The sequence below is a fragment of the Sinocyclocheilus grahami genome, unplaced genomic scaffold, assembly GCF_001515645.1.
Source record: "Sinocyclocheilus grahami isolate Dianchi unplaced genomic scaffold, SAMN03320097.WGS_v1.1 scaffold308.1, whole genome shotgun sequence".
Classification (NCBI taxonomy): Eukaryota; Metazoa; Chordata; class Actinopteri; order Cypriniformes; family Cyprinidae; genus Sinocyclocheilus; species Sinocyclocheilus grahami.
Window position 1 is genome coordinate 1,020,991 of NW_015505487.1, and position 21,365 is coordinate 1,042,355.

Genomic DNA, 21,365 nt, shown 5'->3' on the forward strand with positions numbered 1-21,365 from the left:
TGACCCTTTTAACCGGAATGCGTTACTACAGCCGCAATAGTAGCCCTACCCTTACGAAAATGAAGTTTATTCAAGTGTGCTATTAGTATACTTCTTTTAAACTAAAAAATAGGAAAGTATACTTTTAGTCTACTTTTTATGTACTTCGTTAAATCGAAATGGAATTTATTACAAACAGGCAGGTAAACTGTAAAAATGTGATTCGTTCTTTTAACTGGACGGGCCTTTTTTTGGCTCATTTACATGTAAGGTGGGGCTTCCACTTGTCTATCAAAAATGGTATTGACCCTTTTAACCGGAATGCGTTACTACAGCCGCAATAGTAGCCCTACCCTTACGAAAATGAAGTTTATTCAAGTGTGCTATTAGTATACTTCTTTTAAACTAAAAAATAGGAAAGTATACTTTTAGTCTACTTTTTATGTACTTCTCAGAAATGGGCTTTATGTACTTCTCAGAAATATACTTAAAATGACATTTAAGTATACTTGACTTATACTTATACTAAATATATTTTAGCTATAATTGTGCTCCTAGAATCCGTGTTTTCATTGTTATACTGTAGGGGGCACTAGTACACATCTTCTGTACAGAATTTCCAAAAAACACAAGTGAAGAAGAAACCGAAACAACAGATGCTACCACATGTATTCTAACACGATCATCAGACATAAAACAGCATCAAAACTGTGTAACGTTATGGAATAAAATGTCGACCAATGAAGAGGTAATAATAACTGTCAAGCTTTGGGGTGTTGATCGACTTTATCTACGTTTTGATTATCATTCTGAATCCAATTCATAGTCTTTTTTCAGCTTTTTGTTCAAAATGTTGTTTATTTCTTTATTTTTTATTTATGAAACTTATCCACATTCAAGTGTTTAAAAAAAGAATGCATGAAGCTAGAATAAAATGTTTTTGTTTACAAGCAGTTCCTTGTTCTTTTGATGTTTTGTATGTTCAGATATTCATGTAACAAAATATATACAAATTAATACTTAAATAGGGACATAGTAGTATACTTAAAGTATGATGTAAAGTTCACTTAAAGAAAACTTACGAGTATACTTGCAGTATAAAACTAGTATAATATAAACTAGTACTGAGATTATACTTCAAAGTGTACTAAAAATGCTACTACAAGTATTTAATTAGTAAACTATCAGTATACCTATAAGTTCACTTTTAGTATAGTTGCAGTACAAGCTAAAAATTTTGATGTAAACTAGTTGTGTACTCAAAGTTTACTACTGTTATACTTAAAGTATACTTTTAAATACTAGAAAGTGGGCCAATTTAGTCCCATTGTATTGAAATAGTACACTTACAAGTATACTACTAGTACACTGATATTTGTATACTTACTACATAAAGTATACTTAAAATATATACTTGAACTTTACTTAAGTATACTTACTAAAATAAATTTGAAGTATACTACTTTTTGGTAAGGGTATGTATGGACATTGCATTCTCACATCCCAGTTATGTAATGAATGAATTTTCTTTGCTATATATTAGCATGTTAATTCACAACAGTCTGAAAATACACTAAAATGTGCTATTGATGTGGTGCTATTGTGGCCATTTGAAGTCGCCAGGATCCTGTCAGACAGAGGCTCGAGCGCGCCCTCTGTTGTCTGCATTTAGTCTGCTGTTATTTAGGTGAGTGTTTCAAAGTTCCTTCAAACTTTACTGAGAAACTTACAATACCACACAAGAAGATAGATAGATAGATAGATAGATAGATAGATAGATAGATAGATAGATAGATAGATAGATAGATAGATAGATAGATAGATAGATAGATAGATAGATAAAGGACCTTCTTCAAATAAACATTAATCATACATCTAAAAGAGGACGATCGAGAGCAAATTTCGCTGATGCCTGAGGAAAACGGGAACAGCACTAATAGTGGCTGGACTGGACACACTGTCCTTGCAATGTGAGTTCCAGTAAAAACCCCTGTGTGGCGAGCACAGATGCCCTGCCAGTCTGCTCTTGTCAAAACTGTCCTCAGGGGTGACAGGCAGTAATTACATATCAGCACAATTACTGCGCACTGCCATGAGAACAGTCCGCTGGTACACCGGATCTCTGCATCTGCTCATTACTGCAGTAAAGCTCATTGTGTAATCCAGTGGCAACCGTCTGACTGTGGCAACTGCATAACATTTCCACCGCCGTCCCATTCAGCACAACAGCTTTATTTGACCAACAACTCAATCTAGCCAAATCATTGAAATTCAAGTCAACAAAGTGTATTTATCAAATGCACCAGTGGCCAAACAAACTGTTCAAAGCGTAATAAAGTATCATGACAAAGCTGATTTCTAAAATACAACTGTTCAGTCATGACGGAAACTTTTCGGTCGACCTGAAAAGTTTCCAAATATGTGACATATTTCCAAAGATTTGGATCAGCTTGTTTGTGGTAATGATGAAAATAAATATTTTTAGAACAGCAGCAAGTTTATAAAAAAAGGTGACTGGGCTGAAACGCATCCTTGTATTGAAACTGGAGAAAAGAGACATTTCGAAACATCATTTCACCTCATACTTTCGCTTGCCGCATGACCTTTTATGTCCTATAGGCTAATGTGTCATATTTACGCATGATAATCAGTGCAGCTTTCAGTGGGAGGGCTGATTTAAGTTATTAATAAATAAACATGGATGAATGAAAAAGTATGAGGGGGGTGTGTTTGATATTAAAAGGAAATATTAAAATGCAATAAGCTGTGAAAGAGAACTGAATAGCTAGGCTACTGGATGCCTTCTGTATGCGGGCTCCAAGTGGAACACGGACAAGCGGTCAAATACACGCAACCAGTCTCAGTGGCGTCACAATAACATGAGTTCTAAATATTCTTAAACATTCAGCGGTTTTCCGTGGAATTAGGGTATTTTAACTCTGTTGCCTCTGGTTGTTTTCCATGTCCATGAGTCAAAGCACTTCAATTACGTGGTATTTAGCCCCGCCAACAGACATGCATATATAGGCTATATATATATTTATATTTATTTATTTATTTATTTAGTCATTTAGCAGACACTTTTATCCAAAGCGACTTACAAATGAGGACAATAAAAGCAGCCAAAACTAACAAAAGAGCAACAATATATAAGTGCAAATGACAAGTCTCGGTTAGCCTAACACAGTACACGTAGCAAGGTGTATAAATATATATATATATATATATATATATATATACACATACACACAATATATAAATATATATATATATATACACATACATACACACATACATACATACACATATATGCATACATACATACATATACACACACATACATACATACATACAAACAAACAAACACACACATACATATATATATATATATATATATATATATATACACATATACCGTCACACGATTGAGGTTTTCAGCCAATCACAACGCACTGGATAGCTGGCCAATCAGAGCACACCTCGCTTTTCAGACCCATAGACATTATATGTCTATGTTCAGACCGATGAGCTTTGTAAAAATCGACATGTTTAAGAAAAGCGGGGCATAGAGGAGAAACAATAATGTACAGTATGTGGAAAATAATGTGTTTTTTGAACCTTAAACTGCATAAATACATTGCATTACACCAAATACACAAAATAATGTTATTTTTAGCAACGTCATATGACCCCTTTAAAAAATAGAATATATGAAGAGTTTGTTTCCGAAATGCTATAAATCCATTTTGATTAATTTGAGTAAAAATGGGTTTTCTTTACCAAGAAAGGGGCAAGCTGAAAACCACTATTATCTGTTTCAAACTTTCACATAGCATCTTTAGGTTACAATAACATAAAAAATTCAAATCCAGATTTTGATTTTCAAAGATTTATTTTACAATGTTATAATTTTTTCCCCAAAATGCAATAAATCCATGACACGTTTTTTTTTTTTTTCAAAATGCAATAAATCCATTGAATCAATATAAAAGTTATTTTTCATATTGAAACTGTTGAAAATACACAACATAGTAAGTTGATCCACATATGACAGCCTCTGAACTTGATCAATACTAATCTTATATGCAGGCACTGGACTAAAAATACATTCAATCAGTCATAGCTCCAAAAAGAATTCAACGGGTCATCTTGTTAATGCTATAAAAAAAACTTTCATCATGAACAAACATGAACAACAATATCACATTAAACCACATAAATTCCAAAATGAAGTGCATTCATCTTTGCCATGTTACATTCATTTACAGTAGTTGACTAGTGCTATATGCTGTATTAACAAAAACATTAATGGCATAAATAAAAACACTTACACTGACAGGCTACACAATATTGCGTTCATAATCGAATGCGACTCATCTGCGATTATGAACGCGATATAGCAGTGATCTACGGCTCTGTGTATTAAATGCCGCTCCATCTGAAAGCACGTGATGGAGATTTACTACTTATCACAGAACCGGCTTTACTGACGAGATGCGCATGGCAATCACATGCGATTTATCGTGCAGCCCTAATTTTTTTGTTTGTTTGTTGATCACAAAGTACAAAATAGATTAGGAAAACTAGGATGCCCTGTGTATTTAAAGCATGAAAAGAAAGAAAGAAAATAAATAAAGGCTCTGGTCAAAAAAGGTTCCTGGCCACTGGTGTAGACAAAGCAGGAAATTATTAATCTTTGACACAAGTGACAAGCCAGAACAGTTTCCAATTTACAGTGACTCAATGAGCAAACAGAGACATCTAGTGGCATTTTTCTACGCCTTTTTAAACCTCGATAATTAGGCTACTCTGAGCTAATATTATTACCATAGCAACTGAATCTATCCATGCTCTTCTATTTTTGGAACCCACACAACATAGGGTGTGGGCCCACTTATCTTCATTTTCCTTTCATGCATCTTCAAGGGAATTTAAATGAGTCTGTCATCAGTTAAAGCATGATATTTATGTAATTGTTTGTTCTACTGCATTATGTTTATTAACGCTGTTTATTGACACTATATGCAGTGCAAATTAGCATGTTTCCCAAATACACTACAAAATAATTTACAAATGCCTCTTACATTACTGTTTACAATCCACAACATCATGTTCTCATCTTGAACCAAAATTGTTGAGAAGTGCAAATGTCAAGTCTATTCTTCTTATTGTAGCATTTAGCAAAGGGTTTTTTGACTGCTTGTCAGTCCCACTAACTGGTTATCAGTTATATAGATAGAAGATAGAGGCTAATGAACAGCATGTGATTGTGATTGAGGGGAAACTCAGTGAACTCAAGGAGACTGATAGCAGTCTACATAGTTTACTATGTAATATGTGTATTTTTGTTTTATTTAATTGTATTCAGTAAATAATGTCAAACAATATAGTTGGAATTATTGCTCAAAGAAAAAAAAAATTTTAGGGCAATTTTTGGTTTAATTGCCCTAAGTCTAGCAAGTACAGGTACATCTCAATAAATTAGAATGTCGTGGAAAAGCTCATTTATTTCAGTAATTCAACTCAAATTGTGAAACTCGTGTATTAAATAAATTCAATGCACACAGACTGAAGTAGTTTAAGTCTTTGGTTCTTTTAATTGTGATGATTTTGGCTCACATTTAACAAAAACCCACCAATTCACTATCTCAACAAATTAGAATATGGTGACATGCCAATCAGCTAATCAACTCAAAACGGCAGAAATTACAACATTGCTCAAACCAGAAATTAACTTCATGTTCGCTTAATGTTCGGACATTTTTTCCCCATGGTCGATTCGATGTCAGCGTTCCTCTAACAAATATAAAATATCGTGATAAAAGATGCACTGTGTGTTTAAAGAAACACTAGACTCCGCCCACTACAGTGAGAGACACGCCCTGCTCCATCATTTGGGAGGAGCTATATGAACAGGACCAGCCTCTTTCTAACAAAACACACAGTCTTCTCAGTATCAAAGGCTATTATCAATAACATCGATCGACTCTGGGGCCTAATACGGAGAAAGGTAATTTTATTTTTCATAATAATCCATTAACTTGGTTAAGGATGCTGCGTGGTTCTGAGCGAAAGCACATGGATCATGCATCCTCGTCTTTAGCAGGGCTAACAAGCACAGCATTACTGTCGACGTTAATCTTAGGAAAGTTAGTCAGGGATTGTCCTTATATTCAATCCCAAAATACACCACGTTCATGTTAGTCATGCATCAACCTCTATAGTATGAAATCTAGGTAACTGCATGCATATCTGCGGCTCGCGTGTGCCAGAAGCCATGCACTCTGCCAGAAAATATGATTCATGCTCACGTGGAATGAATGCCAAACTGCATTTAATTATGTATTACATTCTAGCCACGTACGTTGTTGTTAGTATGGGAGATTGTTTCACTGCGCAGATGACCTGTAGTTTTAATATTATGTAGGCCGTATTGGTGGAACCCGTCTTTGTCTCGCGCCTGAGCACCAGAGCACGAGCGAGTCATTCCTGCAACTCTCAGCCAGCTGTTGGTTTGAGTCCAGCCACTGATTCCCAGGACTAGGCTAGCCAACTGTTGTCTTTATGTGTCCAGAGACGAGTCTCTTAAGATCACAATATGAAATGTAATGCTTAAAATGCCAACGTTTATGACATGCACAAATTGAGTGAATCTTGTCCAGAACATGTCCAAGTCCAGTTTCATCATTTAATTAACGGAAATGAATACAATTATGGTTTGCTTAAAGAAAATAGTTTTTTTCATCATTAACATTTTGTGACTTATAAGCACATTTCCTCTGTTTCTTGTTACTGTAGTCCAGAATCATGGCTCATCATCATGATAGTATTTATTGTTCTACAGTACCTTTCATTTATGCTGATCTAGTTTAAAACAGTGCGTCACAGCACTGGTTTTACTGAATACAGTAAATTTTAGTCCTTTTTCATCATTTTAATCAACGGAAATAAATACGACATTTAAGGCTTGCTTATAGAAAATAGATTTTTTAAACCTATTGACATTGTTTGACTTATAAGCACATTTCCTCTGTTTCTTATTACTGTAGTCCAGAATAATCTCATCATGATATTATTTATTGTTCTACCTTTCATTTATGCTGATCTAGTTTAAAACATTGCATCACAGTATTGGTTTTACTGAATACAGTAAATTACAGTAAAGAGAATTTCATGACTCACTATTACCGTCATGAGAAGGAATGTGAATTGCAATGTGAATTTTGATGGAAAGTTTGTCATGAAAATGTCGTAATGAAATGGTCCAAACATGGCAATAGTGAAACATGCAGATGTATTAAGGCAATGACCAATTTTTTGTAAATGCAAAATATCATGCAAAAATCAGTTTTGCATATCCTGTGACACTGCAGAATGATTATGTCCTAGAACTCTTACGATTCTGAGAGATTTGCACAAGCATGGGCATTGGCAGACATTTGCATTGGGGTTGGCCAGCGGGTTGCATGGCAATTCGGTGTGCAGCAGTGCAGTGTAATACTTCTAAAGGACCAAAGGCCAATTAATTTTTTTCAGACACATCAGCAAACCTTGTAATCGCTGCTGAGCTGTCCTTTCCTAAATGATGTGGCACTTTTCCTTGCATCAGCTTATGTTAAGATGAGTTTGCCAAGCCATGTTTCCTTCGCAATCCTCCCTAAATCTTTTATTACCGTTAACAAATCTTTTTTGACAGACATTTAATTGGTATTACTATCGTTTCTGCTGGTTGATTATTGGATGCTTACCATTCTCGGCAGTTTATGAAGAGTTCTTTATCACTCAAATGAATTCTGATGTATTCCGGTTGGTTGAACTGTCATTGCTGTAAGCTGGATGCCAGAATCCAAATCGTCTTAAAGTAGTGTTTTTTAAAAAAAAAATTCCTATCTCTCTCACTATCTGTAACTCTTCCACACGTCATGTTTTCCCCTTTCTCCACTCCTGCATCTCTCTGCATCTTTGCAGAACATGTACCAGGATGGAATCGCATGAGATGGAATGTTCTTGAAATGCTGCGTCATCGCTGAAGGTGAGTGAGACTGTCAGCTCTTTGAAATCTAGATCAGCCTGCATTTGAGGACTCGGATCACTATGTAGTTGAATCATGCTGTGAATGTTCCAGTGTTGCCTAATTGTAGTGATTTAACCTACTTTTCTGCTTGTTTTGCCAGTTTGTCTGTTTTTGTATAATTCTGGCATGGTGAATGTTGCTCTCTTAAGGGGTTTGCTGAAAGCACTTTTTGTTTAAAATTGTGCTTGTGAATTTATCATAAAAATGAACAGGAATGCAGTGAGTGACTTGGCATTAAAGGAATGGTCCACTCAATTGAAATTCTGCCATTAGTTACTCACTCAAAATGTTGTTCCAAACTTCTTTTTTGTTCTCAATGAAATCATAAAGAAATATATATATATACATATATAAAAAAATTGAACAACCTGGCTATCTTCTGAAGTCATCTTTCTTTACTCACCTTCATGTTGTTCCAAACCAGTATGACTTTCTTCTGTAGAATATAAAAGAAGATATTTTAAGAACTGTCTCCATTTTGGTTACAGTTGACTTGTACTTTATGGACAAAAACAGTTTGGTTGCCCACATTCTTTAAAATATCTGCTGTGCTCTGCAGAAGAAAGTAAGTCATACAGGTTTGAAATAACATAAGGTTGAGTAAATCATGACCAGTCCCGACAAGTTTGATGTTCTGTGAATAATGACTTCAGTTTTGGTTGGTTCCTCATGCAAAGCTGTTGTTTTATGATTCTGTTATAGTGTTTTTCTTGTTCTTGTTCTGAGCTTGACATCAGTGGTCCCTATTTTAGGGTAAACTATTCCTTTAATTTACAGAAAAGCTGTTTTTGTGTTTAAAATCTCTCACAGAACTGCATGTTATATGTAACTGCCTGGAGAGTATCTATTGTAGTATTGAGTCATGGGCACATATGTAGTTTTATTCATTCTGTGAGACAATTTGAGGCTATAATCGTGAAATCGCAGGTATTTGTTTTAGCCCTAAATGATCACATGACTTCTAAACTCAATCTTAAAGGGATAGTTCACCCAAAAATTTTAATTCTGTCATCAGTTACTCACCCTCAAGTTGCTCCAAACCTGTATGATTTTCTGTCTTCTGCTGAACACAAAATAATTTTAATTTTAGGGTAATCTATCCCTTAATATGTTATCTAAAAAGATACTATGTTGTCAACTTCTTGCAGCTGCGTGAGTGGAGTATAGTCTCGTTCCAGGATGGAGGCCTTCAAAATACTGCCTGTGCTGAAGAAGAAACTGGCCTTCCTGTCAGGTAAAGACCAATAATATATATATATATATATATATATATATATATATATATATATATATACCAAATAATTGGAAGTAGTTTTGTTTTATTTTAGTTATTTGCGCAAGCTGGACTCTAAAGGCCCCATCACACAGAGGATAACTATAACGATAGCAATAAAGATATAGTTTTAAAAATTGTTCTAAATTTTAAGAATATTAGAGTTAACTGTAACTAGTGCTGGGCGGTATACCGGTTCATACCGAATACTGGTGTTTATTTTTGTTATGATATGAATTTTTAAAATACCACAATACCGGTGTATGATGCTTAAACAACGTTCGGTAGCGACACTGTTTGAAAGGGGTCCCTTTTCACTGTTGCACTGTGGTGAGGGAACAGCTGTATGTGTTACTAAGCGTGAAAGATCTGAAACTGAAGCTGTAGAACTAATAGAACGTGATGACACAGAAGAACTCATCCACGATATCCACACTGACCGCCACAAATATCCACCGCCCCCTGCCATCAGCTCCCGCGTCTCACACACACACACACGAGTGCGACTTTAGCACTAGATTTAGCAACTTTCAGACCCTTTTAGCGGCTTTTTTCCATAGAATATTCATACAACCGCATAGCTGCTCTTTAGTGTAGATGCATGTTGATTTTATCAGACGATGCCGCGATTATAAATGAGAGTGACTCCTGGTTAACATGTATTAAAAGGGGTCGTGTTTAGTCACTATTTAGTGTGGTATTTTTTGACAATATTCACTCATCATGACAGTAAAATAGGGCATTCTAAGTCAATATACTGCAGTATTTCCTCTCTCAATCAGTAGAAAATATGGTTAACACCCGGTCATGCATGAAAAAAATACCATCATGTACCGTGAAAACGGTATAATTTTGAAAAATACCGTGATATAAATTTTTGGTCATACCGCCCAGCGCTAACTATAACCTAATACCACAACTACAACCACAGCTCAACAAGCAAAGTCCATTAGACCACATCTTTGACGGCAATGCCACATATGAAAAATTGCTTGCACTCATATGTTCTTTAACTTATGAGAGGACGCCCTTATGTCCACCTTATTTTATATGTCTTTCAAAACTCAATATTATCAGGATATGAGGCTGCTTTGTCCATTACCTTAGCCTAATGGTTGTATTTTTGCGTCAGCATGGCTCCTGCTTTGAAAAGTCTTCTGAATGACGCTTGCATGTCAACAAGAACATTGGCAAAATGGACTGATAAGTTCTTTAAATCTCTATCATTTGGTGTTTAAACACATTATGTTTGTTTTTGTTTTTTTGCGAAGGACTTTGCACTAAATTGGATAATGAAAGATTCTAGGAAAGGAATTACTGAAACATTTCATGCTTGGTGTCCTCGAAAGTGCATGTTCCCATAGATGTTCCCACTCGACATACTGTGAATTAATTGCAAGTTGCAATGTCATGAGGCTCTACTCCTCCACTAGCTTTTTGTAGTGCGTCTTTTCCTTAAAGCCTCACCGTCTGACATGTTTTTTCCATTTGTACATCATACTTTACTCTGTGCTGCTGGATTTTCTGCATATTTCCTGACTCGGCCTGTTTGGTTTTCCAGGAGGCAAGGACAGGCGCAGTGGTTTGATCCTGACCATCCCACTGTGCACTGAACAGACCAGCATGGAGGAGCTCAGTGCCACTCTGGATTACCTACTGAGTATTCCCAGGTAAAACACCGCTTTGGAAACCTTTCTTGAAATGAATGCATCCCTCCATTGCAAAGGCAAGCACCTGTCAAAGCATGGAGAGCAGAAATGAAACATGAATCTGATCATTGTAATTATAATGCACACTGTTACGATCTTCACACATGGAATGGAAATTGCCCATAAGCCATGATCAGACTGTGGTTAGAAGTTGAAAAATGCTTTTATTGATTTCTCCAGACCTTTGAAGGTCTTTCAGGCTTCAAGGCTCTGGAAAGATTTTGCTGTATGTTCCTGTTAGTTTGTCCTTATTACATTTGTGTTTTACTGTGTTGGGTTTTATATGAAATGAATTGGTTCTGATTCTGAATTCCGATTAGATGATGCACGTCCTAAACCTCTGGATAAATATTCACATTATGCATTCATGCCAAGTTGCCGTGTTGCTTGGCAACCACAAACTACATATCGAATAAATATATTGTAATTCTTAGGGTTAATTAATGTGTTTATTGAACACTTTGCCTTATGCTCTTGTTGCTGCAGTTTGATAAAAATAAGTCGGCAGAAATCAGCAAAAAAATAAGTCCGAAAATAAATGTTCAGATTTTTGTCACTATGAATTGTGAATGTTTAATTATTATACGCAATTCTAAACTTTTAAAGACTTCAAAATCAGTAAGATTTCAAATCAATTGTGGAGTTGTTCAAATTAAATGTAAACCCCACAACATTATAATGTATAGTATAAAAAATAGATGGATATTAATTTTGCTTGACGTTCATGAAGTGTTATTTGATTATTAGTGTTTTTAAAGATTTAAAAGTGAGCATTAGATGAAAAATGTAATCTAAATGTGGAAATGAGTGTAAACGGTTCAGTATTCATTATTTGATGATACCAATAAATGATAAAAGTCTAATATCAGTCAAAACCGTAAAGAAATGTGGTAAAAAAATGCATCCCTAATTTTTACCTAGGAAAAAAGTTTTATGTACTTAGCATGTGCCTGTGCATGTTTATTATCCATGGTAAATCACAGTCTCTTATGGCTCATTGCTTTAATCTGATCCTATTATTAAAGAGATAATCATACCCTGAGCTGCAGCGGGCTGTTGAGTTTTGACTAATGTTGAACCTCACATGACTGCTGGCAGTAAGACCGTGACTGGTTCTGTAGTCCCTTTTATTTTTCAATGCTCATATAGTGACCTTCTCCAAATTACTTTCTGGTGACATTTTACTGGGTGAGTTGGCTGTTCTCTTCCCTCAAAGAATGAAAAGAAATGTTGTTCAGGCCTAAACATTTTTTTTTCCTTTTTTCCTTTTTTCTTTTTAGAAACCAAAATAGTAGCTGTATGATTGAATACATGTTTCTTGGAATCTGTGAGACACTGTGACTCAAACAAACTCCGTTTATTCATTTTTAAAATGCCACCACCGAACAAACAAATTAGTCTGTTCAACAACACCGCCACAGTGGAGTCAATGTAATTGATTCATTGTATGTCATAATCATATGTACTACGTGGCCGAATAAAATGTCATGTTTTTCTGTTGTATCTCTGCAGCGAGAAGTGCAAAGCTCGTGGTTTCACCGTCATCGTCGACGGCAGGAAGTCTCAGTGGAATATAGTGAAGACTGTTGTTCTGATGTTGCAGGTAGGAAAAGAGATTTTTGTTTTATTTGCACGCTTTTGGGTTTTGTTCAGATTGGCGGAAAGCAACAAGGGAGAAGTAGTTTATGTGGAAACGAATGTTCTTGTTTCTTTGACATCTGGTTCTTGCTTTTTTCACTAATGGACCCCATTAATGTTTGTGGTGATTATTTAAAGAGTGCTTAACTCCCCTCGAAGTCACTTCTGAAGGAATACCTGCAAATAATGAGATTTCAGTGCTATTATGAGAAGCCCATGCAGTGTGTGTTGGCGGCCTTCCTGGTTTTATAGAGAGCATTGTGTTGTTGGAAATTTTTTGACGTTGAGCTGAATGGATGCTTGTTATTTTCTCCTGTTTATGGGACACTGCACTGAATTGCTGATGTAAACCTAGGCTTTTATTTTATATCATTACTTATTCTTTGTTCCATCAAAGTCCCAAAATGCAAGTCCAGTAACTAAGTGGCCATCTTGGAAATGCCTCTGGATTGCTATTTTCTAGGCAATAGCAATAAAATATTGAAGACAGTGGTATCATAAATTGTGCTAAAATACTTTCTTCAGGATTGGCCAGCTAAGACACATATTTTGAGTGAAAAACAGGTGGTTGGCTCTAGGCCTGTCGCAATAATCAATATATCGACTTATCGCGCAATATATGTACATGACCGCAATCATTTTTGGTGACACAATATATCGCCCATTATATTTACTTAAAAATTAATGTCACCGTGTTTTTTACGTTCCACTTGTGCCAGTGTCTTTTGCAGCTTCTCATACATGACGTGGTGTAGTCATGAGGTGCTAGTTCAAATTTAAAAAGTGCTTCTACAAAAAAAGTTTCATCTGCAGATATGGTCTTGTTTAGGAATCTGTGCCTTTATGCATACTGGACATCTGACTGTACAGTGCACCCTTAATTTACAGAGAAAAGAAGGTCAGAGAAAAATCTCCATAAAAGTGCATTTTTCTTCTTTTTTTTGTACTTGTTACTTTGCACTTTTTGTTAGAAAATGTTTATTTACTATTTATTCAAGTTTTTTTTTAAGGTATCTAATATTTTGAAACTTAATTTCCATGATCTAAATATTCTTAAAAATGAAAAGTTTGTTGTCATTTGGAAGTGTGTAGGCCTTCTTGCATTATTATGCTGTTACATTGATTATATATATTCAGTGACATAAAATGGTCTTTAAAATGACAATAATATCGCTTATTGCAATTATTTCTGGGGCAAATATATCACACAACAAAAAGTTGTTATCGTGACAGGCCTAGTTGGCTCTTTTAATTGAAAGGTGGGATGTCCTATAGCTCCTGTATTGATAGTTGCAGTTTCTTCCAGTTATTTTAGCTGTGAATAGTCTGTATCCTGTACTGTATCCGAGTCAGAATTACAAAGATTAGAATTACAATTGAATGCCACTTGAGGATAAACTTCCAACTGGGAAATTTGTGTTGTGAAATTAGTGATGCTGTTGAATGACGTTGCACAAACATGGCGACACTCAAGGCAATGCACATAGTAAATGATAAACCGTCACTTTCAAACAAATAAAATGCATCAGTGAATTTTTCCTCCCATGTTGAACATAAGTGATCCTCTGTGTTTATAATGCTACATACACTATAGTAACACTACCATTCAAACGTTTGGGGTGTATATATACTGTATATATATAATAAAAAAAATTTTAGGAAACCGAACAGCACAGAAATAAAGGATGCATTAAATTGATCAAAAGTGACTGTAAAGACAAGTATAATGTTACAAAAGATTTCTATGATAAGTAAATAATGTTTTATAATAAGCAAATGATGTATCATGGTTTGTAATAGGGCTGGGCGATATAGCTAAAAAAATGTATCAACGATATAATGTTTCATATCGTTCGGTATCGAGAATTATTGACTTTTTTTATAACCTTTTTTAAAACAAAGAGCAATAGAAAAAAACGTTTAAATTTAACCACTGTATTTTTAAATTAACCCAATTAATTGAGACGAACAACAAATATTTTTTGTTTTAACAGTCAAACACAAAATAAAAATTAAACAAATATATAATTTCTAATGTTTTATATGCAGATTAAATAGGTCTGAAGGAAATGTATGACTTGTCTCCCGAGGCCACAGGAGGGCGCAATGAGCTAAATAATGCAGCGCATTAAATTGCCAACGCGAAGGAAATAACTGTCTATAAAAAAAACGTGCATTACATCTAATTTAACTCCTATAAATCAAACATAACTTCGTAAATTGCATAAACAATTATGAACAAAGCAGCATAATTTATTTATGCATTGCTTAATACAAAGAGCCGAATCGCCCATCATGCAGATTGCATTTAAAAACACAAGAGACGCAGTGAAAAGGAATAAATCTCCACAAATGTGACGTGTTTTCTAAATGTTTTAATTGTTAACTGTTTAACTTTCTATACATCTCTTGTGTTTGAGACGTGAGAGCAGCAGTCACATTTGTCCGTCTAAAAAATGCGCTGAATATGCATTCTGTGTGAATGGCTTGGCTTCGGTTTTAACCTAATCAAGATCTTCTACACATTGAGCTACTATATGTCTCTTAATATTTTGATTGAATAACGCAGCAACGGCGCGTCCTTTGGGCTAGACTTATAAAACAATAAAATGCAAAAACGTCACTTACATCATCATCACTGCATCTCGCACTCCACTAATGACGCTCCCTGACGCACACCTAACATTTGATTGTACTATTTTTGCATTCAAATGAAAATGTTTATTTTAAATTCGACTAATATTAAAAAATTTTTAATTCACAATCTCCTCATCATAGGCAGGCACAGCACTCAATTCAGCATGTGTTCGTGTTTGTGTGTGCGGTCTGCGTCACTCATAGCACGTGCCTATATCCTGCACTATATCGGGAAAAAAAATTATAGCGTTATCGAAGAGGGTGTACCGTCGAAAAATATCGATACCGTTTTTTCGCCCAGGCTTAGTTTGTAAAAACGGAAACTGTTTTCAGTATTGATAGTAAATGTTTCTTGAGCACCAAATCAGCCTATTATGATTTCTGACACTGAAGACTGGAGTAATGATGCTGAAAATTCAGCTTTGCTATCACAGGAATAAATTACATTTTAAAATATAGTCAAACAGTTGTTCATTTATTTAGTTATGTATTTATTTAAATCATAATATTACTCTTGTTACTGTTTTTTCAATCAAATAAATGCAGCCTTGATGAGCTTAAAAAAACCTTTTTGTTCTTTTAAAAGCTTAAAAAAGTACTGATCCCAAACTTTTGAACGGAAGTGTATTTATTTATTTATTTTTTGCAGTTGAGTTATTAAAAAGACCCCTGTTGACTTACAAACACTTACATTTTTGCACTTGTCATTTAGTTTCAGGCATTAGATTTCCTAGATTTCCTGAAGGAAATAGCAGCTTGAAGGCAGCATTAAAACCGCATTAGCTTTGAATTTTTATTCAGTTTTGTTGTATTCCTACTTTGAAAGTCGCTGTTGAATTTATTGCAGATATTTGTGAAGAAAAACAATGTTTGAGAAAAATCAATACCTTGTAACATCCGCTTTGAATGGAACTCAGCATATGGACTATTTTATTATTGAACCCTAACACATGTTAAAGTGGTTTCTACCTCGTATATTTGTGTAATTTAGCTCCGACTATTGGTGGTGGAGATGGGAAAGCCTCACCCTGTTCTCTGCTTGACACATCAGTTTTTAGTTGAGTGTGTTGTACGTTTGCTGTGTGCAGATAACTTCATTTCAACAGACCTTACAATTGTGATTTAACAATAGAATGCAGTATAGGGGTGTGCGATATTGACAAAAAATGATATCTCAATATTTTCTGGGATTTTATCGATAACGATAATTAGACGATATTTTGCTGAGTGTGTTATTGTGCTGGTACCTTAAGGACTGCCGAAGACAGCTGACTCCTAATGTTTTTAATATTCTTCATATTCTGTGTGGTGGTCAGTTCATACTGATAGAAATTAATCTTTTCCAATAAGTTTAAACTGATTTTTGCATTTTATCGGGATTTTTACCTTTTATAAAGCCATTTTTTTTCTAAAAGTGTCCATTTATATTTTGAGATGCTTAGAGACACAAAACAGCACTGTGGCTGTATTCGGACTGATTTTTGTTGGCGAAATAGAGCAAAAACAAGCAATATGGTGTCTAAAACGCAAGTCTCTTAATTAACTTATTGTTTATTGAATTCAATGTCACATTTGTAATAAATTTTTGAAGAAAAACGGCACTCTTTGTGTGAAATTGAATAACTATATGAAGTGTGTCAAATCGCACATCGTTAAAACAACAATTACGATATTATCGCAGACGATAAAAATTAAAGAAAATGCTCACATCTTATCTTATTTGTTTGTTATTTGCAGCTGGAGTGTGAACTGTGGTGTTTTTTCCTTTAGAATGTGATCCCAGCTGAGGTCTCTCTCGTGTGTGTGGTGAAACCTGATGAATTCTGGGACAAAAAAGTGACCCATTTCTGCTTCTGGAAGGAGAAGGACAGGCTTGGCTTTGAGGTAAGTGTACTAGAGGTGTTTTGTTTTAGTGGACAAAGAGCTACACTTTGACTTAACTGTATTTGACATCAGGCATGGGCACGAGTACACAAGCACTTGGTGATTAAAGATGAGAATATTTGTTACTTTTCAACTCCTAAACATTTCATTTTTCATTTTATGATTGGTTGCAGTGGCATGTTGTGTGGTATCTTGTGGTCTGATTGGTTAAAGGCAAATATTTGTGTATTAATCTCACAATATACAAATGGTACCTTTAAATAAACTCTTTAAGTCAAACATTAAAGGGGTCATATGATGCTGCTAAAAAGAACATTATTTGGTGTAATGAAATGTTTATGCGGTTTAAGATTCAAAAAACACATTATTTTCCACATACTGTAAATTATTGTTTCTCTATGCCCCGCCTTTCTGAAACACGCCGATTTTTACAAAGCTCATCGGTCTGAAAAGTGAGGTGTGCTCTGATTGGCCAGCTATCCAGTGCGTTGTGATTGGCCGAATACCTCAAGCATGTGACGGAAATGTTACGCCCCTACCATACTGTGATGCCCTGTCTGGCCAGAGCGACGAGACAAAAACATTAAAACCAATTACAAACAAGGCATTTGTTGCATCCATTGGGGACATAATTACGGATTATAATGACTTATACTGTCTTTTTACGTGTTGCGTTGCATCGCGCCACGTAAACATAAAACCATGTCTGCATTTGTGATCGGAGAAATGACAGACAAGTGCTACTCTACACTGCTCAAAACGCGCGTTTGAATTGCAAACTCTTTAAATATAAAAAAAATGTACTTACAGTCTGTGAGTCAGAACAGCCGGCATTGTAGTCTACTCTCACAGGATCAGGAAACAGTCCTCCATAAAATGCGCTGGACACATCTGAATATTTGGGAATATATTGTTCTGAGACAGTGTTGTAAATACAACTTAACCACTGCTTTCTAGTCGTGTCCTCTTTTGTAAGGCTAAACAAAGTAGTTTCACTTTCACAATGAAACACAGCGTCACACACCGCGGCCTTGAGTGAGTGGAGGCCGGCTTGAGTGAGCAGAGGCGGGCGGGCTTGAGAACAGCGTGGCCGGCGAATTCGACGGAGTGTCCGGCGGGCTTGCGGCAACCACATGTGACGACCCCGGGCTGGACTCCGCTTCGTCCACGGTGAAAGCCGATCCGGCGATCCACAGCGCGAAGTTGATGTATTTCCTCAGCGATCAGCACGGATCAGCTCTAGGCATGACGAAGTGGATATCGTCCTCTTTTGGAAGACCAAACAAAGTAGTTTCGCTTTCACAACGAAACACACAGCGCCTTCACGACATGGCGGCGGCAGCAACAACAATACTACAGCGAGAATAAAAGTTACGCCTTCTTTCTTTGTGTGAACATTTGGGCGGCGTTATGCAAATCTTCCCACATCGTGACGTAGATATGTGGGGGCGTGTTAGAACGAGCTGTTTTAGGTAGGCGTGGTTGACTCTTAACTTTTATAAAGAATATCTCTTTGGATTTGAGACTTTAGTCTTGCAACTTTACAGATCTTCTTTATGCACCAAGAGCTTGTAACACTCCAAAGAGAAAGGAAAAATTGAAATCGCATCATATGACATGAATTCCACAAAATAAACCGGTTAACATCTAGTCAAAAGTTTGGACTCACTAATTGCTCATTTTATTATTACAATGTTCACATTTTAGCATATTGGTAATAATTTAAATGTAATATGTTGTTTTATAATACCTTTTTTGAAACAGTTTTTTGTTACGATTATGCTAAAGCTTTTTTTTCTGTCAAGTAATTAATCTAAACGACCCAAATGCATATTTGAATATTTCAGTGCTCAAATATTTAATGAAACCTTAATAATTAAACCTCCAATTTTTTATTTATTTATTTTTAAAGTTGAATTAGTCACCTCAGCTTTTGTGTTCATCCTAAATGGACCATTTAGAATGGTTCCACTGTGTCTTCCATATGCATCATACCACAGCGTCATCACTTTGTATAGCTGTGCCTAATACAATCACACAGACAGCGTATTTAATTAGTAACGCCCAAAGGATCTCATGCATATAAGTAGGTAATTTCCTGCATTTGCTGTGAATAATGAAACTCCAAATACAGAAGCTGCACATCTTCATTTACAATGGTCTGGGGCTTCACTGTGAGACTATGTTTTTGTTATTGACACTAATGCAATGGCTTCATTTCTCATTTATTTGTCAGGGCTCAGCGAGATGTGTTGTGAGGGGAATAAGGTTTTCAGGGCAGTTTTAGGGCTTTAGAGGTCATGAAGCACATCTGGGCATGTCTGAATTAATCATGCTGGGAAACTTTCTTTTTTAGCTTTCAGTATTTTTAATGAGGATGTGATGTTTAGGCCTCTGTTTTAGTTTTTTCTTTGAGGTCTATTTGTGATGTTAGAAATTAATTTATCACAATTTTATAGTATTCATGTATGACCCCTTTTACATTGAAAATAACTCTGAATTGGTTCTTGGTTGATATTATTTTTACATTCAGTTTACCTTTTTCAGTCATCTAGTGCCCATTTAAAGTTATTCTTTAGTAACTCTATTAATTTAAGAGAATTTTTAGCAAAGTTTCATAGTTTAGATAACTTGCAGAATCTACAAATTGTTTTTATAATAATTATAATAGTAAGTATAATGTATATTTAAATATTTGTAATTTAATATAATCGTACTAATCATTAATAATAAATATGTAATGCAAATTATAATAAAAATCTATTATTATTTTTATTCATAATAATAGTAACTATTTCATACATATTTAATATTATAAATTGAAATCATAATTATTATATTAATTATTATAATATTTACAATAAAATAAATACATATTTAGTTTTTTTATATTGTCTTATTGGAATTGGTCTGAATAGTACTTGTAGCATGTAGTAAGTGTTTAAATAACTATACAAGGGAATGTTTCAAATGGGTTGGTTTGGATCCTTCACTTTAATAGATCTCTGCATTTCATCATCTCTCCTGTAATATCATAAATTAGAGCAGACTGCAGTGTTTCCTCCTAATTGGGCCATGAAGAAAATGGGTAAAGTTGGCAACCGGTGGCATTTGTGTTAAATGGGCAGCCCTCTGGAATGCACTTTAGGGGCAGGAAATGGGCTGTATGTGAACGTAACGGTAACATGATCGTGCTAATGTGCACTACACTACAGTATGCAGCCATTAATAGTATGTGCACTGATGAGGCCTGGCCTCAAACGGTGTACTCATTTGTCTGGCCATCTTGCTCCGTGCCCTCACTGGGCATTTACCAATGATGCCATGTTGCCTGGCAACCATCACATGGATCCCGCCAAGAGCTGGATGACGTGTTCAGAAGGACAGTTGAACCACTGTCTCCTGAAATAGAAACCTCTGTATGTGTATGTTTGTTGGGGTCAGTGTGTTGTTTGCGCTGTGATCTGGGCCAGCAGGCCCCTCTAGCTGCCTACAACTACCAGATGGCACAGTTTTTTTTTGGCCGAATGGAGGTTAGTGGATCAGCATTAAGAAGTGGAGGCTTGAATACGAAGACTATGAAATCGGTCATTACCATACTCTTGACCTACTTGAGGATCCATACTTGAATGGGGTGTTTGTATGTGCAGCCGATCGCTGAGGTGCACGAGGACCGTACGCTCTGCATTAATCATTCTGCCCTAGAACCTCTTCATCACTGACGCTTGGCCAGGCATAAGTGAGCATATGGGAAGGAAAAGACCCGGAGGCCTTATTAAATAAGTGGATCCTCTTTCACTGCCACTTAGGGTCCATAGGACCATCTGTTACAGGACTGCACATTTTTTTATACTTATTATTGCTGATTTTTCTTTCCTTTTAAGGAGTTCGAGATGCTGCTGCAGAGATCCACTTTCCTTTAAAACAAAGGGAGTTGATAGCGGTAGACTGATAGACTATCTGGAAGAATTTTCAATCATATTTTTGATTTCAGCTAATTGTTGTATTATTGACATCTGGCAGCAGAGGCTAAGTGGATCATGCTAACCAGTCAAATCTTGACCCATTGATTTATTTTTGAATCTCATTGCATTAGCTGATGACTGTATTGGCAGCCATTGACAGTGTAGCATATTTTATATATATATATATATATATATATATATATATA

At 35.6% G+C, this 21,365-nt stretch overlaps 1 protein-coding gene across 1 annotated transcript in view; it reads left to right on the forward strand.

Annotated features, from left to right (window-relative positions):
• Positions 1-5,905: 5,905 nt before the first annotated feature.
• sestd1 (SEC14 and spectrin domains 1) overlaps positions 5,906-21,365 on the forward strand; it is a 47,239-nt gene continuing 31,779 nt past the window's right edge. The window contains exons 1-6 of the mRNA XM_016293874.1: positions 5,906-5,989; positions 7,948-8,011; positions 9,202-9,287; positions 10,888-10,996; positions 12,548-12,638; positions 17,081-17,194. Coding sequence (XP_016149360.1) covers positions 9,233-9,287; positions 10,888-10,996; positions 12,548-12,638; positions 17,081-17,194 — 369 coding nt within the window. The 5' untranslated portion in view covers positions 5,906-5,989; positions 7,948-8,011; positions 9,202-9,232. The remainder of the gene's footprint in view (positions 5,990-7,947; positions 8,012-9,201; positions 9,288-10,887; positions 10,997-12,547; positions 12,639-17,080; positions 17,195-21,365) is intronic.